At 50.3% G+C, this 25883-nt stretch overlaps 2 protein-coding genes across 4 annotated transcripts in view; one reads left to right on the forward strand and one right to left on the reverse strand.

The window, feature by feature from the left end:
- Window positions 1-2940, forward strand: part of ZBTB17 (zinc finger and BTB domain containing 17) — a 30919-nt gene extending 27979 nt beyond the window's left edge. The window contains exons 10-15 of the mRNA XM_032393021.1: window positions 5-110; window positions 196-316; window positions 585-715; window positions 1028-1237; window positions 1353-1442; window positions 1532-2940. Coding sequence (XP_032248912.1) covers window positions 5-110; window positions 196-316; window positions 585-715; window positions 1028-1237; window positions 1353-1442; window positions 1532-1815 — 942 coding nt within the window. The 3' untranslated portion in view covers window positions 1816-2940. The remainder of the gene's footprint in view (window positions 1-4; window positions 111-195; window positions 317-584; window positions 716-1027; window positions 1238-1352; window positions 1443-1531) is intronic.
- A 16-nt stretch (window positions 2941-2956) lies between these two features.
- SPEN (spen family transcriptional repressor) overlaps window positions 2957-25883 on the reverse strand; it is a 104979-nt gene continuing 82052 nt past the window's right edge. For 2 of the 3 annotated variants that reach the window (XM_032393009.1, XM_032393001.1), the window contains 9 exons: window positions 24573-24698; window positions 22998-23111; window positions 21876-21989; window positions 20881-20981; window positions 6527-14687; window positions 5601-6101; window positions 5242-5436; window positions 4812-4970; window positions 4003-4372 (listed from right to left, as the gene is read on the reverse strand). In XM_032393009.1, coding sequence (XP_032248900.1) covers window positions 4241-4372; window positions 4812-4970; window positions 5242-5436; window positions 5601-6101; window positions 6527-14687; window positions 20881-20981; window positions 21876-21989; window positions 22998-23111; window positions 24573-24698 — 9603 coding nt within the window. In that variant the 3' untranslated portion in view covers window positions 4003-4240. Of the gene's footprint in view, window positions 4373-4811; window positions 4971-5241; window positions 5437-5600; window positions 6102-6526; window positions 14688-20880; window positions 20982-21875; window positions 21990-22997; window positions 23112-24572; window positions 24699-25883 lie in introns of all 3 variants that reach the window. The other variant, XM_032392991.1, reaches the window with a different exon arrangement.

The following is a 25883-nucleotide window of genomic DNA, read 5'->3' on the forward strand; positions in this document are numbered from 1 at the left end:
CAAGCGGCACCTCCGGATCCACAGCGGGGAGAAGCCGTACGTGTGCGTCCACTGCCAGCGGCAGTTCGCTGACCCCGGCGCCCTGCAGCGGCACGTGCGCATCCACACCGGTGGGTGCTCGGCCCGGGGGGGGCCTGGGGGGGGAGGCGCTGGGCGGGGGTGGTGCCGACGCCTTCTCCTGCCCCCCGGCCCCAGGCGAGAAGCCGTGCCAGTGCGTGATGTGCGGCAAGGCCTTCACCCAGGCCAGCTCCCTGATCGCGCACGTGCGCCAGCACACCGGGGAGAAGCCCTACGTCTGCGAGCGCTGCGGCAAGAGGTCCTGGCCCTCCCCCCACCCCTCCCCCGCACCCCGCACCCCGCACGCCCCGGGCCCCACGGGGGTCCCTGGCAGCCCGCTCGCTCGGGGAAGGGGGTCAGGAAACGAACCTAGAGCTCACTTGGCAGCGGCCCGGCCTAGGCAGAGGTCCCCGGTCCGCCCCATCCAGAAGAGGAGGCAGGAGGCCCCAGCCCAGCCCCCCGCCCCCCGCCCCCCCACCTCGGGCCTCGGGCAGTTCGGTGCCAGCCGCTTGCTCTGCGCGCCGCAGATTCGTCCAGTCCAGCCAGCTGGCCAATCACATTCGCCACCACGACAACATTCGTCCTCACAAGTGCAGCGTGTGCAGCAAGGCCTTCGTGAACGTGGGGGACCTGTCCAAGCACATCATCATCCACACCGGTGAGCTGGTGCCCGCCTGCCCCATCCGGCCGTGCTCTTGGGGGCGGGGGTGGGGGGAAGGGAGGTGCCTGCAAATCCCAGCCTTGGGTGCCAGTCCTTGCTGCAGGGGGCCTGGGAGGGTCAGTTCCCATGAGGACCCCATTTTCCTAGTTTCCAGAAGGTGCGGTGGCCACTGGAGGCTTCTGTGCAGCCCTGGTGCTGCCCCAGAGCACTTGCTGCTGGAAAGGACAGGGCTTTGGGGGAAGCTGGAGGCCACTGAGGTCCTCCCCCCCCCCCCCCAACGGCAGGCGAGAACCTTGCCTTCCCCCCCAGGAGAGAAGCCTTACCTGTGTGACAAGTGCGGTCGTGGCTTCAACCGGGTGGACAACCTGCGTTCCCACGTGAAGACCGTGCACCAGGGCAAGGCGGGCATCAAAATCCTGGAGCCCGAGGAGGGGGGTGAGGTCAGCGTGGTCACCGTGGATGACATGGTCACGCTGGCCACCGAGGCGCTGGCGGCAACGGCCGTCACTCAGCTCACAGGTGCGGGCTGCGGGCAGCAGGGGGTGGTCGCGGGCAGCTGGCCTCCGCGGTGGCCGCGTCGGGGCAGGCGCCTGAGGCCTGAGGCCCCGCGGACTCCGCCCGCCTTTGCCCGCAGTGGTACCAGTGGGGGCCGCGGTGACCGCCGACGAGACGGAAGTACTTAAGGCCGAGATCAGCAAAGCCGTGAAGCAAGTCCAGGAGGAAGGTGAGAGGGGCCGCCCGGAGTGTGAAAACGGGTGGGCCCCGAGGGCTGTCCCCATCCTGACCACGGCCCCCACCTCCCACCTCCCACAGACCCCAACACCCACATCCTCTACGCCTGTGACTCCTGTGGGGACAAGTTCCTGGACGCGAACAGCCTGGCGCAGCACGTGCGGATCCACACGGCCCAGGCGCTGGTCATGTTCCAGACGGACGCGGACTTCTACCAGCAGTACGGGCCGGGCAGCGCGTGGCCGGCCGGGCAGGTGCTGCAGGCTGGGGAGCTGGTCTTCCGCCCTCGGGACGGGGCCGAGGGCCAGCCCGCTCTGGCAGAGACGCCCCCCACAGCCCCTGAGTGTCCACCGCCTGCGGAGTGAGCGGGCGTCCCTCCTTGTGACTGTTTATTTAAGGATGGCCGGCACCCTAGATCTGAGAGGGGTGGCCCCGTTCCCTAGAGAGAATAAATTCGATTATTTTCTAACGCTGCCTATAGCTCCCTGTGGGGGTGGGGCGGGGAGCTGGCAGAGCTGTGGCCGAAGCCACGGAAGGGCTGCCCCTCCCAGGCGCCAGCCGGCACCGACCTGTTCCTTGGCCAAGCGGCCAGGCTGTCCCTCCCGCAGAGTGGGACTGGTGCCTCTGGACCGGTCTAGGAAAAAAAAAAAAGCTGGCTTCCTTGTCCGGAGTCGGGGTGTGGGCGGCACGCCTGGGGCCAGAGAGACCGTGGCTCCGTGCACCCCATCCCCTCATCCAGTCTCCCCCTTGGGCTTCTCACCTGTTCAGCTTCAGGACCTGCGCTCCCCTCTCCGCCGTGGAGCACAGCTGTGACCCTGCTCCCCCTCTGCCCAGTTGGGTGGCTTACCAGGATCCAGGCACCCCAGAGAGAGCCCAGCTCAGAAGCCCGTTCAGCCAGAGCGGCAAGGTAGGCAGAGAGCCAGGCCCAGCGGGCCACGGGCCCAGTTCTGTTGGGCTTGGGGAAGCAGGAGGGCTCCCCCCTCACTTCGCAGGATCGAGGCCGAGCCAGTGCCCCGCTCTTTGGGGACCATTTATTTGCCCTCAACCGATGGAGTCTATGACCAGGCTGAGGGTCAGAAACGCGTGGCCAGGGGCTTTGATGGGGGGAGGTGGGGGACACGGCCAGCAGGGGCCGTGGAACAGCTCATCCTTACCCTCCTCGGCAGGGAGAGCTGATGCCGTCCCTGCCCCTCTGCAGTCTGCTCCGAGCAGTTGTAATCCCTCCCTCGGAGATGGCGCCACCTCCTCACTCCGAGAGCCCCGTGATTCTCTCAAGTGAGACCATCAGCTCTGTGGTCCTGTCCCCACACCCCGCCTCCCCAGCTTGTAGTGGGTCCAGCTGCAGGGGGAGCCGGGCCCAGTCGCCCCACCCTCCTCGCTGGCGCCGGGGCAGGCCTGAGGGAGGAAGGGGCAAGAGACAAGACACCAAAGTTGGCCTACGAGGTTTCAGAGTTTGCCTGGTGGGTGGTTCCCCCGGCCCCCTCCTCACCCCCCCCCCCCCCACAATCCAACTTTGAAGTGCCTTCCACGTTACCCGAGAACAAATAAGTTCAGTCTGTGGCAGAAACCTCTTTTGTACAAGATAACACGATGCTTGGGGAGGATTAAGTGGCAGGAAGGGAGCAGGTCCCATGGACAGACTGGGGGAGGGAAACAAGCGGGATGAGGGCCAGCTGTTCCCATAAGCAAAGGACCCTTGGTCCTCCCAAGTAACAGTCACATCCACACTTGACGTGTTTTGTATTTTTTAATAAAGTTTGTAATCCAATGGACACACAAAACAAAACTGCGCTGAGAAAACCAGTTTCATAAATTAATAAGTGTTAGGAAGTTGGGGGCGGGGGGAGAGGTCAAGGTAACAGGAAGAGGGGAAGCCAGTCTTTTTTGTACAGTCTTTTTGTGTGTGTGACACTTCCAAATCGCTGGGGCAGGGCCCGTGCTGTAACGAAGCGCACTTATACAAATGAGTGACAATACAAAGTCTGAGTATGAAAATAAGATTCTTCTCTGAAAACACATTTTTGGCACAGATTAAAAAAAATGTATGTCAGGGGAATTTGATTTTTTTTAAGTCAGTATTATATATATTTATATATATTATATATTTATATATACACACATCCCAAGTTCCGCATATCCCACCAGGAAAGAGAATCCTCCTGTCTGCTCTTTTTCGATTGTAAACTATACATCCGGGTGAATCAAAGATGGTGGCGGCAGGAGAATTGAGAAAGGTGACACATTCAAATGAACAAGGGGAAGGGCGGGGTGGGGACAAAACAACCCAATGAAATGTTCCTTGACCCCAGTGTTTCGGCAGAAACCTGATGTCCTGCGCTCGAGTCCTTGATGTGTGTGTTTCAGGTCCACCAAGACATCCAGAGTGTCACAGCCTGTCTTCACTGTGCAAAAGTCCAAGTCACTAATTTAGTGCAAAGGCAGTTCTGTTTTGTTTCTTAAAAACAAAAACAAAAAATTAATTCCACTGCCCAGTTCCTTTTCTCCAAAAAGAGGAGAGAGAAACCCAGCCCCAAGGTGTCTGCAGAGTCCATCGGGTGGTGGTCTGTCCTCGGGCTAAATGTCATGTAAACACACAGGTAGCAGCACCACTGCCCAGAGGGGTCTGCCCCCCTGAGCCTGGGGGGGGAGCGGGCTCGAGGGCAAGGCTGGCAGCTGGCAGTGGAGGATGTCCCCTTCGGCAGCTGCTTCCTCCACGTGACTGGGGGGTCCTGGGTTTACTTTCTGCTGCAGAGCCTCGGGGAAATACACCGAGTGGCGGCCATCAGTGGCTCACACGGAGGCGATGACAATCATGAGGTGGGGAGAAATGTTGGAGACGCTGGCAAGGAGGTCGGGGGCCAGACGGGACAGGTGGCTCTCGGAGAACTCGCAGGGCGGGAAGATCTGCAGCACATAGGCGGGCTGGGGGAGGGGGGGGACGAGAGAGAAGAGTGGGATCCCTTGTCTCCACATCAGCCACCCCACTACCATTCTTGAACATTTCCACCTGGGGGCCCAATACACCGAGCTAGGGTGAGTCCGTTTCCCCATCAGCTCATGCCCCCGGGACTGTCCACCAGAAAGAACCTAGGTGTCAGCGAACTAGCCACCTGAACGACCCTCTGCGGGAGCCTCCGCAGCACGGAGCTGAAAACCTCTGTGGTCTCAGCGGTCCCGCCCTGGGTTAGCTCCAGGATGGGCCACGGGGGCCCCACCTCTACACTCCGCTCGAGTCCTCTATCCAAAACGCCCTTCTGCCCACCTCGGAGAAACCTCTGGACTCCTCTGAGTCGGCACTGGTAGCCCGTGCCCCCCGATTAGACGGCTGACCAGCCTGAGCATGTGCGGACAGCGGGCTGACCTGATTGGAGCCAGGGTTGGGAACGTTGATGATCCCTGCCGCCTGCTTGGCCTGCAGATAGGTGATGAAGGCCGCCTTGAGGGACTCGGTCTGGCTCACGACATCCTCCTGGTCACGGCCGCAGGGCAGAGCCAGCAGCAGACAGTAATCTGTCTCCACCTGTGGCGGCAGCACAGCTGTCAGTCATCCGGGGCCTCCCCTCAGGACAGCGGCCCCGTGTGGAGGCCTGTCCGACCAGGGGTTCGGCTGCAGAGTCCACAAAAGACCCACCCCCCGCCCCCGACCTTAAAGTCCACCCTATTTGTTGACTGAAAAAAACGGTTTCTGAGCCTAGAGGCATTTTACACCCCCGCCGGCCACAGAACGTGCGGGGCAAGCCCCGTCCTCCGTCATGGGCAGGGCAGTCGCGCGCCTGGGCCCCGAAGCTCACCGTCATCCTTCGGGCAACCCCTTCCAGCTGTGAGGCCTCCAGCCGCATCCTCTGGGCGATCCTCAGCGGGGGGCCTCCTTCAGACAGGGGCAGAGAGCGATGGGCCAGAACGTTGTTGCCAGAGACGAAGTGGAGCTGCACGGCAGCCGTGTCGTTCTTGAGGGCCAGCAGGCCCTGCCACACGATGGGGTACTTCTGCTCTCGGGGAGACAAACAGGCAGTAAGCTCCCGGCTGCAGAGCAGAGCCATGCTGGACATGGCTCCAGACAACAGCTTACTGGTCTAAGTGGGGACCTTAGGACCTTCAACACAGCGCAAAGCTCGGAGGGGAGCCGGGGAGGCCCCCTGCCCAGGCTTACCTTCAGGAGCTGGACCATATCCACAGGCCTCTGGGAAGTCAAGTGTGGAGAAGAATCTGGTTTGGGAGCGGGCTGGGCTTCGGTGTGCGTCAGAGCCAGTCCTGGAGGGGTGCTGGGGCTTGAGGTTGTGGGGACAAACAACGGCTGCTTTGGGGCAGCCTGAGCAGGGAGAGGGGCCGGGAGGTCAGGCTTCATGGAGACGGACACGGGGGAGGGGTAGGAGGTCTGGCTGGTTTCTGCCTGCGCCCTCTGAACCTGGGCATGAGGCTCGGCTGGCCTGGCTGCAGGTACGGTTGGGAGGCGAGGCTGTTCTACTCCTGTCTGGGTCCCCTTCGCCTCCTGGGAGACCTGAGGCATCTTGCTGCTTGGTGGCTGGCCCGGCTGGCCGAGCTGGGAGGGCTGCGTGGGCTGGGCAGGCTGTGCGGACTGCACGGGCTGGGCAGGCTGTGTAGACTGTGCGGGCTGAGTGGGCTGCAAGGGCTCACCTTCAGGAGCTGGGCCCTGGAGTTCAGCAGGGGAGAGAGGAACGGGGAGGAGAGCGTGTTACACACGGCACCCTGCCTGCCGCCCCCCGACCCCCACCCCCAGCCCACTCCCCAGCCATGGGCTCCCGGGCAGGGTCGGCTGCAGGCACCCCCTGCAAGTCAGGCCCACAGCAGGGATCCTCTTGGGCACTCAGGATTGAGGGTTCCGGGGAGGGGTCACCCGCTCACTCTCCCCCACACCCCTGCAAGGAGGCACTGCCCCCCCATCAGGTCCCCCCAGAGCGCGCCTTCCCGGGTCTCGGCCCTCTGCACGGTGATCGAATTCCCTCACCCTGCAATTCTGGGAGCGCCTCTTTAAACTCACAGAAAGGGCGACACGTGTCCAGGCCGGCGCTGGTACCTCAACCAGCGCAGGGAGCGACGCTGCGGTGCGGCACTCACCTGAGCGGCAGCCTTGGTCCGAGGAGGCAGACCGATGGAGGCGGCGGCCGGAAACTGAGTGTGCGTGAGCTGAGCGGGGCCGTGGTAGGTGCGGATGTCTCCGTATCTGTACTCCTGGAACAGCTCCCCACTGGAGTGCACGATCTGCACGCCGTGCGTCACCACCACAGGTGGGGTCAGAGGCAGCCCCTGCAGCTGGTTGCTGGGGGTGACCGTGAGGATGCGGGCCTCCCCGTGGGGCGCGGGGGCCGGGGCCGCTTTGGCTTCCGCCGTCTTGGCCGCGTCCTTCCCGGGCTGCTGCGGGACCTTGCTGGCCGGCGGCCCCTTCACCACCCCGTCTGCCGCCCGGGGCTGCTCGCTGACGGCCGTCACGTGCGGATGCACCATGATCCTCACGTCCCGGGGCACGGTGTACGGGTGCAGTCGGTACTCGGACTGCATGACCAGCACCTCCGACTGCACGGGGGCCGCAGCCCGAGCAACAGGGAGGTGATAATGCACTTCTTCCTCCGGAGGGTGCTGGGGGGCCAGGGCCGGCACACCAGCTGCGGCCGGCTGCGGTGTGCCCGCACGCTGCGGGGCCCTGACCTCTATCTGCTGCGGCTGCAGAGGGGCCCGCGGCGAGTGAAGCGTCTCCGGCCGGATGCTGTAGGTGATGCTGGGCAGCGTGGGCGTGTTCATTCTCACCTCGCCCTGGGACAGGTGGCTAAGGGACACAGTCTGGGTGATGCTGTGGGGCGGCATGATGACAGACTGCTCCGGGTGTATGCTGGAGATGAACTGAGGCACAGGAATGCCTGCCGCCAGCATGACCGTGGCATTAGTGGAGAGAGCCGTGGACGTGGTGCTGCTAGGGTGGCACGCTCTCGGGAACGGGGACGGAGCAGGCCCACTGGGTCGAGGAGAATGTGCATCTGGCTTTGTGGCTGCCAAATGGGAGACCGTTCGATCTGTCGGGGTGCTGGGCCCCGAGGCGACGTGGTTCACTTCTGCAGGCAGCTTGCTGGGCAGAGCAGGAGGGTGGTGGGGATTGAGAGCGGACCCCAGATTCGCTGGCTGGAGGACCTTGGTCTCTATTTTGAGGGTGACGGGGTCAGCAAGCTTTTTATTAGTGGTGACGATGCTTGGGGTGAGGACCAGCTGGTTGTGAACCAGCACTGGGGGCGTGTTTATGCCCTGGGTGAGAACCTTCACCGTGCCACCCTGGGTGACAGGTGCGGACACGGAGAGGTGGATGGGCTCGGGCTTCTCCAGGGACGGACGGTCAGCCTTCACGGATGAAATCACGGGAGACGCGTTATACGTCTGGGCAGTCAGTACCAGAGTCGAGTGAGTGGCCACATTGGCAAAGCCCGAAGGAGCCTGGGGGCCCTTGGGTGAAGGCTGTGACGGGGCCACAGAATCAGGCTTGACCTGGGACTTGGACACCGACTGCTGGAATTCGATGTCCATGGCACTGGCCGGGGGGATCTGGCTGATCTTGGCGCTGATCCGCTGCGGGCCTTCCGTCTTCTGCCCTGAGTAGCTCAGCAGCACGACCCCTTCAGACGTGTTCACACGCAGCCCGGCGCCAGAGCCCGCGTCTGCCGGGCGGTCGTCGATCACAGACATAGACCCTGGGTGGAACCGACTGTTCTCGTTAGTGCTGGGTCTGGGCTTGCCCTTTGCCGACGGCGTCACCACCGCGCCTGCCACCGTCACCGCGCCTGTGCTGGTGGCGGTCGCGCTGCCAGATGCGGCAGTCACTGCACCCGCTGTGACGGTCACCGCGCCCGCATTCATGGCACCCGCGGCGGCGTTCACCGTGCCCACGGCGGCGGCGTTCACCGTGCCCGCGGCGGCGTTCACCGGAGCGGCGAGCACGTTCACCGGCCCCGTGAGAACATTCACTGGCCCCTTGAGGACGTTCACGGGGCCGGCAGGAGTGTTCACCAGGCCTTTCAGAGTGGCCACTGAGCCCTTCACGGGGCCCTTCAGGGCATTCACGGGGCCGGTCAGGGCGTTCACGGGGACCAAGGAGACGTTCACCAGGCCCGTCAGAGCACTCACCAGGCCGGTCAGGGTTTGAGGAGCTGGCTTTGCCAGAGTTATCTTTTGTGAGTTCTCCAAATCGATGCTCACGGGCATCCGGCTAATCACAGAAGTAATTTTGGGAGCAATGACTGGAGCCACCTTTTCCTTTTCCGCGGCTACTGGAACCTCTGGGGCCTGTGTGTCAGAGGTGTTGGGTGCTGGAGCTGCTGGTTTCTCTTCTAAAGGTGGCTTTTTGGGCTCAACTGGAGGCAGGGGCGGTGCCTCATGCAGGCAAGGGGCAGCGCTGACAGGCTCCGCGATGGCGGCCGTGACACTCGTGGAAGTGATGCCAGTGGCGGAGACGTACTTGGGGTCCATAAGGATCTTCCTCAGCGTACTGGAGCTGGTGTCAATGTCGGAAGCTTTTGTGTCTGGGGGAAGAGCTGGAGACGGGGTGGACTGAGCCCGAGGCTCCTCCTGCCTGGTGATCCACTCGGTGACCTTAGTAGGGGGGCTCTGGTGTGGGGCCCCCCCAGAGGCAACAGGGGGTGGGAGCTTTGCTGCAGTTACCGAAGGGATTGTGGGGGGGGGGGTGCTTGAGTCACTGGGCGGGGTCACGGGGTCACTTTCAATGATGGAATGCACCTTGAATCTGGCTTGAGGTTCATCCTCCACTGGTGCTGGCTGGGAGGGAGGGGGAAGGTCTGGGAGCGCAGACGCTCTGGTGGGAGTCTTCTCTTCAACGCCGCTTTCTTGGGGCAGATTCTCAACGGATGGAGTCTCGCTTGGGTCCGAAGCACAGGACTCAGGCGGAGTGGACTGGGGCTTCTCTCTCTGCTGCTCTTCCTGTGGAGTTTCTGGGGGCGGCACTGCCGTCCCCTCATCTGTAGCAGGACTCTTGCATTGAACTTGGTCAGGTTCAGAGATGTGGGTCTCTGCGGTGCCCCCCGGTTTCTTATTTGTATTCCGTTTGCGACGTGATCGACTTGACTTCTGGCGGCCTTTCTCTTTCCGAGCAAGAGTGACTTCTGCTTCTTTTGAGCCTTTGGCTTCTGGCACTGGCTGGGAGGTTCCGCTGCTGTTCCCCCCAGCTTCCTTGGTATCTGCTGGGTCTGCTGAGGGGTCAGGGGCACTGGCTGGTGGTCCAGAAGATTCTGTAGCAGCTTCGGTCTCCAAGATGCCAGACACGGCCTCATCGGTCTCAGGCTCCATGCCCTCCCCAGGGGGCTGCGGCGCCTGAGAGCGGGCCTGTGGATCTGTCTGGGATTCGGCGGGGTAAGGTGCCGCTGCTGGGAAATTCTCTGCCTCCCCAGAAATGTCGTTGATGATGGAGCCAATGGCTGCAGCCAGTTCTGTTTCACTTGCCTGGTGTGCCGGCTTGTCCCCGTCCTCGGTGGAGAGGCCCTCTGGCGCACCTGCGGCCGCCGCCTTGAAGGCCGCGGAGGCGGCCTCGGTGAGCTTTGCGATGTTCTCCACGGCCTGCTCCAGCTCCGTCTGCTTGGCTGACTGACTGGGTTCCGGGGGCGGCGCAGAGGCAGACACACCTTCCTCCTCCTCCGCTACCTTGTCCGGAGGGGCCGGATCGCTGTTCAACTGGGATGATAAACTCCCTTCCTTCTGGGGACTCTCGCTCTTCTCGGCGGGGCCGGCCACCACCTCCGCTTCCTTCTCCCCCGCCAGCCCCGCGGCGCCTGCCGCCACACTGGGACTGACACCAGTATCCACGTTTTTCAGATTTGCAGATCTGTCCACTGCTGACCTAGAGTTTCGAGATCTTCCTCTCTTTGACTTGGAGTTTTTTTCAGGGGCTGTTTTCTTCTCCACCACTTCAACTGCGGGGGCTTCTGGTGCATTTCTGTCTGTGCTAATTTCTTTTTTGTCACGTTTTTGTTCACTTCCTGCTTCTTCTTTATCAGCCTTGGATTTTGTGTTATTTTCTTTCACGCTCACCTCAGCGGCCGCTTCCAGACGTTCAGCATCTCCTTTTGGCTCATTTTTCCCCCTTTTCCCTTGTGGGCCACCAGCAGCTCCTGATTTTTGGGCTCGTGGGGACCTCCATCCCTCAGCTGGTTTGAGTGTCTCAACTGGTTCTTTCACCTCGGTCTCCTCATCTTCTTCAGCCCGACGGCGGGTTTTCGGAGGCCTCCCCCTCCTTGGGGTCGTGGGGACCGCTGCGGCCTCCTGCAGCTCTCGCTCCAGTCTCTTCCTGGTCACTCGTGGCTGCTCCATGGGCTCCTTGACGGGAGAGCGGCTCTCGTGGTCACCCATGGTTGCGTAGACACTCCTCACATTCCGGCGCCTCGTTCGGCTGAGGGGCAGACTTGGTTCAGGGTGTTCTGGGTCTGCGGCTGAGTTTTTAGAGGCGGTCCTTGTAATCTTCTCTGCCTCCATCTTCAACTCTAAAAGCTTCTGTGCTTCTCCCCGAGGAGAACTGGACCGCTTAAGCTTCTCCCGGTCTATGCGCTCGCTCTTCCTGGTGACAGGCTTCTCCACGGTACTTGCTGCGGCGGCCTGAATGGGGGTCTTGGAACGCTTGCTTTTGTTTGGCTTTTTCTCTTTCGTAGCAACTGGAGGATCAACCTCAGTGTCTTCAGAAGCCTGAGGCTGGACCTCAGGGACAACTTCAGCTTTCTGATTTGCACTAGGCTCAACATTAGCAGCTGAGTTTGGCTTTTCCACTTTTGGCTCATCAGCTTCCTCAGGCTTCTGAGTCGGTTTTGAAAGTGGTTGGGTACCATCAGGTTCTGGATCCGTGGTGACCTCTACCTGGGAAAATGAGGCCCCGGGAGTTGGAGGCTTGGTGTCCAGATAAGGCAGCTGGTCAGCGGATGAGTCCTCTTCCACAGCCAAAGGAGCCCCAGCAGCATCTTTACTGGTGTCCACCGCTGAGGGCAGGTCGACCTGCTGGGTCTGCTGCACAGTGGTGGCAGCCTGCTCAGACACGGGCTTCGCTTCTTCGGAGGTGGAGGCCGGCTCCCTGGGCTTCTCTTCTGTCACCAGAGGCACCTCCCCTGCTTTGTCGCTGGCTGTCGTCTTCTCCAGTGACGACGATGCGGACTCTGGAACTACAGCTGTGACGGCAGGAGGCCCAATCGGAGGGGGAGTCTTCAGTTCTGACTCTTTACTCTCAGCAGATTCTGGGGTCTCAGGAGGATCCTCAGTATCTTCCTGTTTCTCAACCTCTTTGGGTTTTTGGTCTTTTTCCTTTTCTTTCTGTTGCATTCGTGTGAGTTCCATAAATCTGCTATGGAAAAGAACTACTGGCTCTTGAACCAAATCGGCTGTGCTGTTTGCTCCATCAGATGTCTGCCGCCCATACAACCTACCAGAAATGAAGTCTGATTCTTCATCTTTTCTCTCTAGATGCTGCAATCGCTTGGAATCTTGTTCAAAGATTGAACTGTGTAAAAAACGAGATGCAAATAACTCTTGTCTTTCCTGCTCTTCTTCTTTATGATCATCTTTTTTATCATCCATTTTTCCTTCTGAATCAGTCCGAATTTTCTTCTTTTTCATGTACCAGGATGGAATAGGTCTTGGAGCAGAGTCAACCTTTTCTTTATCTTTGTTGTTTCGAAAATTAGCAAAACGGGAGTCCCAATCAAGGAAAGACCAATTTTCTTCTCGAGATGAAGAGAGCGATTTAGCTCTTTCAAGCAAAGCCTTGGTGTCTGGTGTGATTGTCTTATCCAATGCAAAAGAATAAAATTTGTTCCTTTCTAAAGAACTAGAGAGTCTTTCATCTCGCTCACGTAGTTTGTCTTCTCTGTCCCTCAATAAAAAAGACAGCCGAGAACTCTCATATAAAGCAGAGGCTCTGGGTGAGTGGGACTTGTGTTCACCATCTTCATCAGAATCAGAAGGCACCTCACCAGGTTCCAAGTCACGTACAGACCTCTTTCGAAGGCTCTCTCTCTTAATTATGCTGTTTGGGAAACTCACGTCAAATCTGCTGGCATCTTGTTTCATTTGAGAATCCCACCGATTTAGTTCATCTTCAGAATTCAAGACAGAGAGCTTTATTTTGGCCATGTCTGCCATCTGTTCTCTTCTGCTAGAATCATAAGGATTAAATTTTAAGGACTCTTCTCTGACTGTTATGTTAGAATAGGGGAGACCTTTTTCATCTGCCTTAGGAGACCCTTTTACTGACATGAGCCTAGGGGAGCCCACAGGGTCGTCTTCCTCATGGAAGGAACCATGCCGGATACTGGGAGAGCCGCCAGTCCTTTCGGAGTCTTCACTGATTTGGCGTGAACTTCTGTAATTCCTCTCTCTCTTGGTGCAGGTATCAAAATCAATGTGGTCCATCCTTTTCTTTTTGCTGGGAGGAGAGTCATCAGTGACATCTTGGGGGGGTTTGCCTACCTCGTGAACCAGACTCCGTCTTTCATATTCATCTACATCTTTTTTAGGACTGCCAAACTTCTCAGACTTGGCAATTTCCATCTCCATCTGCTGTTTTCTACGACTCTGCTCCATTTGTTTTCGGTAACTCTGCGTGTGATCAATATCAATGCCAATTTTTTCTTCAGTATTTACTGAATGTGGTTTCTCTTGGCTTGATTTACATTCAAGTGTCTCATCACGAAGACTGCAATAGTTTTTCCTAATATCTTCTCTCTCTGGTCCTTGATCATCTAATAACTGCAGCTGTTTGAGTTGTGGTTTTGAGGGAATGGGTTTTTTTGACTGGATTTCTTGATTTTCCACAGATTCGCATACCAGTTCTCCCAGCCTCGCTTGCAGGTCTGAGTTGGGCCTTGAGCCAGTCCCAACAGAAACACTGGCAAGCTCCTGACAGTCTTTGGGGCTGGGAACAGCATTAAGTCTGTCTAGTTTGATTTTTTTAGATTCTCGTTTAAGAATTTCTTTCCTCACAGGCTTTCTTTCTGACTCTCCTTCCCTCAGCAGAATGACATCTCTAGATGATAGGTCAGGCTGCTTTTTTAAAAGGACCCGAGCGTCCTCCAACTCTGGACTACTTTTCTTGACTTCTGATTTTTGCCTTTCTGCTTTCAGATTGGAATCTGCAAAACGCCTCTTCCTTGCTTCCAGTTTCTCCAAATCTACAGCGCTGACCCCGTCAGCAGTCTGCTCTGGTTTTAGGTGCTTCCTGGGCTTAAGCCTACCTTCCTTATCTACCACTTCGATGTGGCTAGACAGTCCCTTTTCCTTTGGCACTTTCATTCGAACAGATTCCAGTTTAGACAAGTCAGACTTTGTAGGCTCCGTTTGACAGACCTGAAGTTTCTGATCTAGGGCAGAAGACTTGGCATTGTCATTATCAAGCCTGGCTTTCAGCTTTTCCAAAGAAGTGTGGTCAATAACTTTCCCCTCTTTCTCTTTCACTCGAGTCAAAACCACACAGGGCATGAGCTCCAGGCGGTTTTTTGCTATTCCTTCTTTGTCAGCTTTCTCTCTGCTCAATTTATTAGAACTCCTTGATTTTTCAGGGCTCTGTTCTCTCTCATTTTCTTGGTCTGTCTCTGAAGACTGAGAACTAGGGGAATGAACTTTTCCTTTTCGTTTCTGCTTTTCAGTTTTGTCCTTTTCCACTTTTTCCTTCCTTATTAAGCGTCTCTCTCTTTCCACTCTCTCAGGATCGAAAGTCCTTTCTTTATCCGTCTTTTCATTTTTAGTATAGCGTTCCAAACGAGATTTGTCAAGTTTATCATATCTTGGAGGGGAAAGTGAGCTACAGCTCCCGCTCCGGTCTGAGGATCGGCTGTAAATCCTCCTTTCAGAATCACTTGGCAACCGCTCCGACTGCGAGGGAGATGCTCCAGGACTCTGTGGGCGTCGCAAGTGCACTGGGCTCTGACTGCGCTCAATGGGCCTCCTCTCATGGTCTCTGTCCCGGTCAGACTCAAACCTTTCGCGTTCTCTCTCTCGTTCCCTTTGCCTGTAACTGTACTCCCGAATATCTTGTTCATAAGGATCATTTCTGTAATCCCTGTATTCTCGAGGATCATCATAGTATCGTGATTCGTAGTAGTCTCCTTGGTAAGTTTCCCATTCTGAATAAAATTCTCTCCCTCGGGCTGGATAGTCCCGTCTGGAATCCTCAGGATATGTGCCCGGAGTACGAACATTCTCATAATATGTACGATCTTGGCTATAGTCATAAGATCCCCTTCGTTCCTCTCTACCAAATACGAAAAACAATGTATTAGTTCTTTTGTTTTCTTGTCATTGACACATTAAATCACACACGAGATGACAAAGTCCTGCTTCTAAAAATCTTGGGCGCCTGAGTGGCTCAGTCAGTTAAGTGTCTGCCTTTGGCCCAGGTCATGATCCTGGGGTCCTGGGATGGAGCCTCACGTCGGGCTCCCTGCTCAGTGGTGAGTCTGCTTCTCCCTCTCCCTCTGCCACTACCCCCTCCCCCACTCGTTCTCACTCTCTCTCTCAAATAAATAAAATCTTAAAAAAAAAAAAATTTGCCACTGTTTACTCATTAGTTAGAAGTGGACCATCCAATACCATCCGTAGCCACAACCCACACGTGGCTATTGAGAACTTGAAATTTGAGATGTGAATACAGAATACACACTGGACTTGGTAGATTTAGTTTAAAAAAAAAGAAATTCTTCAGTAACTTATTTAAATTGGTTATATGTTGAAATAATATTTTAGACATACTAAGTTAAATAAAATTAATTTTACCTTTTCATTTTTTACTGTGTCTACTAGGAAATTTAAAACCACAAATTTAGGTTGCATTATGTCTCTACTGGACAGCACTTCAGCCTTTTTTATTCTTTTGGTTGAGGTGTCATGACTTATAATGAGCACTAGTATTCAACAGTATCACAATCCCCACATTTCTAAGTCTTTCATAATTACTTTTCTGTCAAAAGATATTCTTATCACAACTTGGGAAACATATGCATTATAGGGAAAAACAGAATAATTTAGCTGAAATCCTCTCACCTACGTGACCTACATGATACTGATAATACCTCTCAGTTCACAATTAAAAAAAAAAAAAACACATGGGGGGGGCCAGTCTCCCTCAGCTATCTCCTCAATTGTAAAATGGTGGTAACCTTTCCTCATAAGGCTCTTAACAAGATTAAATAAGATGAGAGTTTTGAGAACTTTCCTGACATACTGCGAGGCACGTCCTTGGCCTTCAGGAATGTTACTTTTCCCCAAGCCACCACCTGAACACAAGCTTTGTAAGAGGATTTCTCAACTGTGAAGGAACTGACCGTGGTTTTCTCTTACAGTGACCTACCCAGGGGCATTCACGATAGGATTAAATGTACACACAAGAACACGTCTGATGGATAAAATGAAATGCACCCGTAACACAGACCAATTCCTTCCCTTTTGCTCACTCTCCATTTCTGTCCCCTCAAGGTCATACACTCTACACAGCACTGCCATCAGCGGCTTTACTGAAACACAAAGAATTTAGAACTTAAGCCCCTAAAAGGCAGGAGCTTTTTTCGGGTCTTCTTGTAACAATGTTTGGCTCATAGGAGGCACTCAAGTATCTGCTGGAAGAATGAACCTTAGAAAAATATGTCAAAGCTACTACTGGGTAATGCTCTATCCCGCCCTCCACAGCAAATGAAGCATCTAAGACTGAACATTCAAACACTGGAAGCATCAATAAAACATTATTGTATGTATTTATACAGAATTTCTCAAAGAGAACATTTTATGGTACCTCTGTATTATTTTAATTGGATTCAAGATGATCTTTCTAAAGTTCCACAGGAATCAGATTCTTTGCCTAAATAATGACCAGCTACCTTAAAATAAATGTTACTAAGCATGGAACTCGGCTAATTTAATTCACTGCCAACATAAATACGAACTCCAAGGAAGCATCTTTTCATACATAAAGGTAAACACACCGTATGCTTTCTAATATAAAGTGATTAAGACACCTAGAATGGTCACTGGCTCACTGCCCACATTAACAGTAGGCTTGGGGCGCCTGAGTGGCTCAGTCGGTTAAGCGTCTGCCTTCGGCTCAGGTCATGATCCTAGAGTCCCAGGATTGAGTCCCACTTCGGGCTCCCTGCTCAGCGGGGAGTCTGCTGCTCCCTCTGACCCTACCCCCTCTTATGCTCTCTCTCTCTCTCTCATTTTCTCTCTCTCAAATAAATAAAACAAAAACAAAAAAACCCACAGTAGGCTTAAGATCATACTATAAAAACAGTCTCAGGTATGTTTTAGATTAATCAAACTAAAACTATATCCAAAAATGTGAAGTCACATAAATCAAAGGCGTACGTGTAAACATTAGTGCTGGTGCGCTATTCAGTCTAACGAATACTGATCTGGCACATATTTTGCTGGGCCCTGACCACCAAAAGAAATGAGTGCTCCTGCCCTCAGAGAGAGCCAGGCAAGCAGGAGACAGTATAGCTGCACACGTGTACCCTGGACAGAAGGGTCTCCAAAGAACCTGGAAAAGCCAGGTGTTGAGATAACTCTGTTCACATGACTGCACAATATCCCAACTCCCCTAAGGAGGTGGGAAATTCACCTAAAGCGTAACAGGATCTTGTAAATTCACCTTGAGAATCATTTTGGTAAAGTGTTTAAAGCTCAATGCACTAGCAGATAGGAGCCCTGGGCTTATCTCCAGCCCATGGTCTTGGCCTGTGACCTTATCAGCAAAGTCATCTAGTCTTCAGTTCCTACCAAAAGTAACACAGGAGAAGAGTCACGGCCCTACCTCTCTGACACAGTATTTGAGGGAATAAATGAAATGCTACTTTTTAACTGCAGTACCCTATGCAAATCAGTCACTGCATTCCTGAGCTAAGCTATCATTAGAGGTAAAGCAGTTTTTTCATTCATGCATTAACTATCCAGTGGGATGACTTCCTTCCACTCTATGCAAAGGGCAAAGAACCTCAAGTTCTACTGCAAGGAATTATTCCATAAGCACTGCCATCTTAGTGGCAAATGGGGCAAAACGGAGTCACAGTTAAGTCCCACATCCTCCTGCTTCCTACATTAGGAGATAAACTCCATTCAACAGGAATAAATAACCATGGGTAAGAACGAAAGAACAAAGCCAGAGCCAGATCATTAGTAAAATGAGTGAATTTAAGTGTGAACATACAAAAATGAACACCCGCACAGCATTACCCACCCCTTACAAGACACTATTCTCTGAAAAATATTTAATGTATGCACAGAAGACCTTAAAGGATGTTTTATGTCTTAGGTGCCACTAGACCACCAACACACTTTACACTAGCTTATGGGGAAGGATTCCTATCAGCACTTAAAATGTTAACAATGCCTTCAAACTGCTACTTGGGGAGCCAGGATGGAAAACGGTTTTCTCTCTCCACAGACCCACATATTCTCCGATATATGCACATGCACCCTCCCTCACACACACATACACAAACCGACAGAGGAAAGCCTTATATCAAAACTGACTTTCTGGCTAAAGGACTGTGGATTCATCTACTGGCAAAAAACTATCAAATCCTTAGAAGTTCAAGCTTTTGGGAATTTGGCTGTAGGGTACATTTTTCATTTAAAAAACCTCCCCCCGGGGCGCCTGGGTGGCTTAGTTGGTTAAGTGACTGCCTTTTGCTCAGGTCATGATCCCAGGGTCCTGGGATCGAGTCCCACGTGGGGCTCCCTGCTCAGTGGGGAGCCTGCTTTTCTCTCTCCCTGCCACTCCCCCTGCTTGTATGCTCTCGCTGTGTCAAATAAAATCTTAAAAAACAAAACAAAACAAAACAAAACCTCCTCAGGGGTGCCTGGGTGGCTCAGTCGATTGGGCGTCTGCCTTCAGCTTGGGTCGTGGTCCCAGGGTCCTGGGATCAAGCCCCACATCAGGCTCCCTGCTAGGCGGGGAGCCTGCTTCTCCCTCTCCTCCGTGCCTGTGCTCTCTCTATCTCTCTGTCTCTCTTGCTCTCAAGTGGATAAATAAAATCTTAAAAAAAAAAAAAAAAATTAAAAACCTCTCCAGGGTATGTGCTATGGTGAGCACTGTGTATTGTGTAACACTGATGAATCACAGACCTGTACCCCTGAAACAAATAATACATTATATGTTAATAATAATAAAAAAAAATCACTAATAATCTAACCACCCTGAAATATACAAATGCTGCTATATATAAATTTATGTATGTGTATGTACATATATGTATTCTATGTGTATGTGTATACATATCTTTCTAGTCTTTTTTCTTTACATATATGTACTTTTGTTTTATAAAACTGGGTCATACTGTACCCTACTGCTTTACAACCCACTTTAAAAACTTTCATTAAATCATTATTGCATTATTAAATATTTTTAAAGAAAAAGAATGCAAGGGGGAGCCTGGGTGGCTCAGCCGTTAAGCATCTGCCTTTGGCTCAGGTCCTGATCCCAGGGTCCTGGGATCGAGCCCTACATCGGGCTCCCCGCTCAGTGGAGTGTGCTTCTCCCTCTCCCTCTGCCTGCCGCTCCCCCTGCTTGTGTGTTCTCTCTCTCTAATAAATAAATTAAAAAAAAAAAAAAGAATGCAAGGATGGTTCAACTACAAAATTCAATCAATATTATACACCATATTAATAGGATGAAGGAAAAAACACATGATCATTTCAAATGAAAAAAAAATCCAGCACCCTTTCATGGTAAAACAAAACAAAAAACCAAACACCTTATCAAAGCAGGAATAAAAGGAAACTTTCTGAACATAGTAAGTGTATGCGAGGGCACCTGGGTGGCTCAGTCAGTTAAGTGCCTGCCTTCAGCTCAGGTCATGATTCCAGGGTCCTGGGATCAAGTCCCGCATTGGGCTGGCTCTCTGCTCCGTGGGTAGCCTGCTTCTCCCTCTCCCTCTGCCCGCCACTCCCTCTGCTTTTGCTCTCTCTCTCTGTAAAATCTTAAAATAAAACAAAACAACAACAACAAAAAACACCAACCCCTCCCCAGGGCCACCTGGCCGGCTCAGTTGGTAGAGCATGTGACTCCTGGTCTGGGGGTTGTAAGTTCACACCCACATTTGGGTGTAGAGATTAGTTAAAAATAAAATCTTTAAAAATAAGTAAAAATTAAAAAAAACTTTCCCAGTATTCAATGACTGCCATACAATATTCCACAAGGAAATGACTCAAAAAAATATATATACCCTCTATGACTTTAATAAAAATAAAGTGGCAAGAACAGGCAGTAAAAAGGGAATATATTCCACAGGTTTCTGGCAACACAATCAGGATCTGACTCATACTTGTTGTAGACCCCCTTTTATACCTAAACCAGAGTGTCTAAGGACATTTCTCACACAGCCTTTTACCACATTATGTACAGAGGTGGAGATCCAGTGGTGACATTCCAGGAGACTTAATCACAGAGGTGTGTCTGGACAAACAGCTTGACCATGTGGATGAGAGTTTCCATTTTCAAATGTGATCGGCTATTGAAGCACTTGATGACACTATGTTAGGGTGTTTTAATATATTCAGTCTAAAAAAGAGTCAATCATCAGTTTGGGGACAGTTCTAAGCTAACAGAGATAGCCTGGTCCGAACTATGAGACTTAAAATGATTCGGAACTGCAATGTTTCCTACAAGGAGCAGGAAAAAAAAAAAATCAAATACTACATAACCATGACCAAAAAAATTAACAGGAGTAAATAAGGTTTCCTTTTATATTGCTGAAGTTACCAATTTATATATGCTTTGGCTTACTGATTCACAAATTCTTTAGAAGATTCAAATTTCAAACAAAGAAAGCTCTTGATAATCTTTTTCAATTTAAAAAAAAAATTTTTTTTTTTCTTAAAGTAGGCTCCACGCCTAGTGTGGAGTCTAATGCAGGGCCCAAACTCACGACCCTGACTGAGATCAAGACCTGAGTAAAGATCAAAAGCCAGAGACTCAACAGACTGACCACCCAGGGGCCCCTCAATTTTTTTTTTTTACTAACGGTATGAGCACATGCACAGTAATAATCTGGATGTTGTCATTACTAAATATACAGAGCACTTAGTTTGCAGTGCTCTTCAACATGTTATCATATTTAATTTAAAACTGTTAAGCAGGATGATTTGTACATAAAGTTATAATCTAGCAAAACGGTAACTCTTTCAAATTCTAGGAGCATTCAGTGAGAAATGTATTCAGCTTAACCTAAATCCCACGAGCCACATGAAAACAGAATTCATAAAAATAAACCTGTGTTTCTATATGAGGGGATAAAAGGAAAGGAGTTTTTTTTGGGATAAGTGTGGAAATAAGGGGTGAAAAATAAAATGTAATCCCATCTAAATTTGATGTATTTGGTATTTTAAAATCCAAGCTATGCTGATAGGTTTAAAATACATACCTTCTTACTTGGGGGAAAAAAAATACATACCTTCTTTCTGCTAACATTTCATAAAAGTCTCTAATATCTTGACCAGATTTTTCCATACAGTGATAAAATGCCAGCTGACTTTCCCGATTTGCAAAGTCCACCTTAAAAAGAAAGAATAGCAGGTGTTCGATTCAAGTTTCAGGTTTTCAAGATGGAAAGCATTATTGAATTTGTAAATCCTTCCCAACATAGCCTTCTGGATAAATTTCAAGAGCAATCTGTCTCAACTAAGTGAAATAGTCCTAACTGAAACTGTATTTTGTTAACGTGAAATCTCTCTCAAATTCAAAAGAAATCTTGATATAGAACTATAATTTAAGGTCCCAGAACCCAATACTGAAGGAGTGGAAAAGGCAAAATGGAAAACTGAAACAATACCTATCGAGAGTTGCCAAATAATCAGATCAACTAAACTCAGAATCTGTGTTAGATGTAAATTTGCTGGAACCACAGTTAGAACATAAAATAAAATATGGAAGAACATCTAAACTTCACTCACAGCTGGACCTCAGAGTCATTTAAGCCTATGATACCCATCATCTTTCAATATCTTATTTCAAAAGACTCGTTTCAATTTAACCATCATAGGTATTAAGTGCATAAATTCCTTCAAATTATCATGAACAGGAGAAGAGGAAGAGAGGATCATTCAGGAAGCTGGAATGAGTGATACTTTGAGCTCCTGGGTGTGCAGGTACCCACACGTGAATGTGGGCCAGCCTACACCAAGAGCATACATGCAAGCATCAGGTACCTGGAGTGTAAAGAAGCACATTTCCTTGAATGACATGATTTTTAGGGAAAATTCTGTGGCTAATGACCCTGTGGCCTCAAGTAGCCAAGTATACAAATAGTAATATTCCCTTTAAAAACAGGACATACAGTGCATATCCTATAAACCACTCCCCTTGCTGGCCACCTACAAAATGCATTATTAAGAGGGTGGGATCTCAATATGATTTTGTTTCACTTCTGTTTAAAGTCATTCTGCACACCTTAATTTTATTCCCACCGATTTTCCTCCCCTTGGTCTCTTTTACAGCTGCTTGTGCATATTCAATTTCATTGTAGAGAACCAGGGCCATGCCTTTTAAGCGGTCAAACACCACCTATAAAAAACAACAACAAAAAAACAAAACAAAAACCAAATAAGAGCCTCATCCACTAGACTTAAGTGTCAGTCCCAAGAAAATCCTAAGTCTCAAGGATGCTGCAAAGAAAAAACATATTTATATATTTTTTATTCTAGAAAAAATATCAGGCTTTTCCTGGTGATGCATGTTGTAGTGAAAACACACAATAAAAATGTGGAGGGACTGTTTACAATTGTGGATATTGTGGCTTGAAGTATATCATGCCTTTATTTTGTTTTTCTGTATTTTATTTTCCATGTTGACTGAGTCCTCTACTATACTCAAGTAAGCATTCTTATAGTTCTGGCTCAAAAAAAAAAAAACCACACCCTTGAAAGAGAGAAAACGATGTAGAACACTGAATCAACAATAAATTTCAGTGAATTCTGGTTATAAGTAGAATTCTTAACTTAAAGCTGCTGGATTTTTTATTTATGCTAGCAGTCTTTATGATGTGTGTCTCTCCAAATGACAAAAGCTACACTGAAAGAAATGCTGTGCCCACCACAGTGTGAATCTGCTCTTAAGGAGTTCAAAGCTCTCCTTTCACATAATGGAATGGGGTCCAGAGACCCTCCTCCTGCTGGGCACAGGTATGTACATTACCAACATCGGTTAGATGTGTATTCTGTTGTATGATCGTCCCTTTAAAGTCATCTTGTTTGTTTTTTTAATGAAGTCAATTACATATTAATGTGAATACAGACAGACTAATTTTAATGAGATAAAATTATAAAAACCCCTAAGAAACATTCTATTTAACAGTATTATGCAAATTAGTTTCAAAATTAATCTTGGCTAGTTCAAAATAGTTTTCCAAAATACTTCCTCATATCATAAGCTAATAGACACAGATGCCCTTCTATGACAAGTTATGAGTGATTAAAGAAAATGTCAACACTAAAACTTGGGGCTGACAGGACAGAATACCGAGAATAGGAAGTCAGAAGTAACTTGACACCAACACCAAAACCTCCCACTTACCTTTACCACAGGCCCATATCGGCAGAAATGTCGTGTTAAATACTGATCCGACACGTTTGAAGAAAGCCCGTCTAACCACACACAGTTTGTAGGCATGCTTTTTCCAAAACCCAGCTGGATAGGAGAGGTGAAATTTCTATTAGTAAAGTCACCAATTATTCAACTACAGAATTCTGAAAAAAACCTGTCTTCTGTAGGAATCTTATCGACCATCATCCCAAAGGGCAACCATCTGGTTAAAATCAAATAGAAATTTATATAAAACCAATTCTGCCAGGCTAAGCAAGTATTAATTCACCACATTTTAGTTTATGGACTCCAGGCACTTAGCTTTTTTTTCTCCTCCCAGATTTTATTTTTTATTTATTTTTATTTATTTTTAAAGATTTTATTTATTTATTTGACAGAGCACAAGCAGGGGGAGCAGCAGGCTCCCTGGTGGGGCTCAATCCCAGGACCCCGGGATCACATGAGCCGAGACGCTTAACCGACTGAGCCACCCAGGCACCCCTATTTTTATTTTTTAAAAGATTTATTTATTTACAGAGCACCTGGGTGGCTCAGTCGGTTAAGCATCTGCCTTCAGCTCACGTCATGATCCCAGGGTCCGGGGATTGAGCCCTGTGTCTGGCTCCCTGCTCCGCGGGGAGCCTGCTTCTCCCTCTCCCTCCCCCAGCTTGCGCTCTCTCGCTCGCTCTCTCAAATAAAATTTTAATTTTTTTTAATTTTTAATTTTTTTAAAGATTTTATTTATTTGACAGAGAGAGCACAAGCAGAGGGAGAGGGAGAAGCAGGCTCCCCACGGAGCAGGAAGCCCGATGCGGGACTCGATCCCAGGACCCTGGGATCATGACCTGAGCCAAAGGCAGACGCTTAACCGACTGAGCCACCCAGGCGTCCCTAAATTTTTTTTTTTTTTAAAGAGTTATTTAGGGGCACCTGGGTGGCTCAGTCGTTAAGCATCTGCCTTTGGCTCAGGTCAGGATCCCAGGGTCCTGGGATAGAGCCCTGCATCGGGCTCCCTGCTCCGCGGGAAGCCTGCTTCTCCCTCTCCCACTCCCCCCGCTTGTTTCCTCTCTCCTGCCTCTCTCTCTGTCAAATAAATAAAATCTTAAAAAATAAATAAAATAAAATAAGAGAGTTATTTATTTATTTATGAGGGTGGTAGAAGGAGAGGGAGTCTCAAGCAGACTCCATGCTAACAGAGCCCAATACGAGGTTGCATCTCACGACCGTAAGATCACAACCTGAGCAGAAACCAAGAGTCAGACACTCAACCCACTGTGCCACCCAGGTGCCCCAATATTTTATTTTTTAAGTAATCTCTACACCCATCATGGGACTTGAACTTACAACCCTGAAATCAAGAGTCACATGCTCTACAGACTCAGCCAGCCAGGCACCCCAGCAAGTATTAATTCAGTTTATAGTATAATAGGATGAGGATGCGAAGAATTGTATCACCTTTATGATTATCTAACTGTACTGCAATTTTAAATAATCAGACATACACACAAAAAACCTCCAAATCGTAACAAATCGTAACAGCACAATAACTTATGCAAAGTCCTTTACCTTGAGGCGATTATTTCCAAGGTACTCCCCATCCATCTTCTTAATAGCCTTACAAACACTGGCAATATCACAGTATTGCAAGAATGCATACTGAGGAACTCCATTTACTTTCTTAATATCAATATCCTGAAAAAGCCAATGAGCATCACTTAGTGACATGCCAAAAGGAAAAAAAGCAGAATAATCCAAACCTAAATGAGGTGCGAATTTCTCAAAACAAGTCATATTCCCAAAAATCATTTTCTTAGTTAAAATTGTACATCGTGATGCAACTGTAAATAGCCTGAAAGACTACACAACACAGCATTTTTTAGTCACAACCATGAAAACCTTCCTATGTGAAGCTCTTTGCAGAAGAGAAATTGCAAACTCAAAATTTAAAATCCACAATACCTGTGTTAAGAGAAATTTATAATGAAAAGGTTGTGCTTGTTTCAAAGCGGTACATATACTAAAACTGGAACAATACAGAGAAGATTAATAAAGAAAAAGGCAATAAACCTAATAAAAATATTAAATAAAGGTTTTATTTAATAAAAATGTAAGAAATACAGTTGACCCTGAACAACAGTGTGGTCGCAGGGGCAGGGGGGGCGGTCAGGCACCAACCTCCAAGGGAGTTGAAAATCCACATATAACTTTTGACTCCCCCAAAACTTAACTACCACAGCCTACTGCTGACCAGATGCCTTGCAGATAACAGAGGCAATTAACACGTATTTTGTATATATTATTATTACTGTACTCTTAAAGTAAGCTGGAGAAAAGAGAATGTTATTAAGAAAATATTAAGGAAAAAAAGTTCACATGTAAGTGGATCCATGCAGTTAAAACCCATGCTGTTCAAGGGCCAACTGTAATTCCCTTCTGCAACAATCTAAAATCCTTATTAGGGGCAGGCCATTTAAAATACAGTATCTGAGAAGAGTACGAATGGTAAAGAAATCAAGTTTTCAGGGGCACCTGGGTGGCTCAGTTGGTTAAACGACTGCTTTCGGCTCAGGTCATGATCCTGGGACCAGCGGGGAGCCTGCTTCTCCCTCTGACCCTCTCCCCTCTCATGCTGTTTCTCACTCTCTCTCTCTCAAATAAATAAAATTAAAAAAAAAATTTTTATTTGACAGAGAGAAACACAGTGAGAGAGGGAACACAAGCAGGGGGAGTGGGAGAGGGAGAAGCAGGCATACCGCGGAGCAGGGAGCCCAATGCAGGGCTCGATCCCAGGACACTGGGATCATGACCTGAGCCGAAGGCAGATGCTTAACGGATTGAGCACCCAGGCGCCCCAAATAAAATCTTTAAAAAAAGAAA

The sequence above is a fragment of the Phoca vitulina genome, unplaced genomic scaffold (genome assembly GCF_004348235.1).
Source record: "Phoca vitulina isolate PV1807 unplaced genomic scaffold, GSC_HSeal_1.0 scaffold2, whole genome shotgun sequence".
NCBI lineage: Eukaryota > Metazoa > Chordata > Mammalia > Carnivora > Phocidae > Phoca > Phoca vitulina.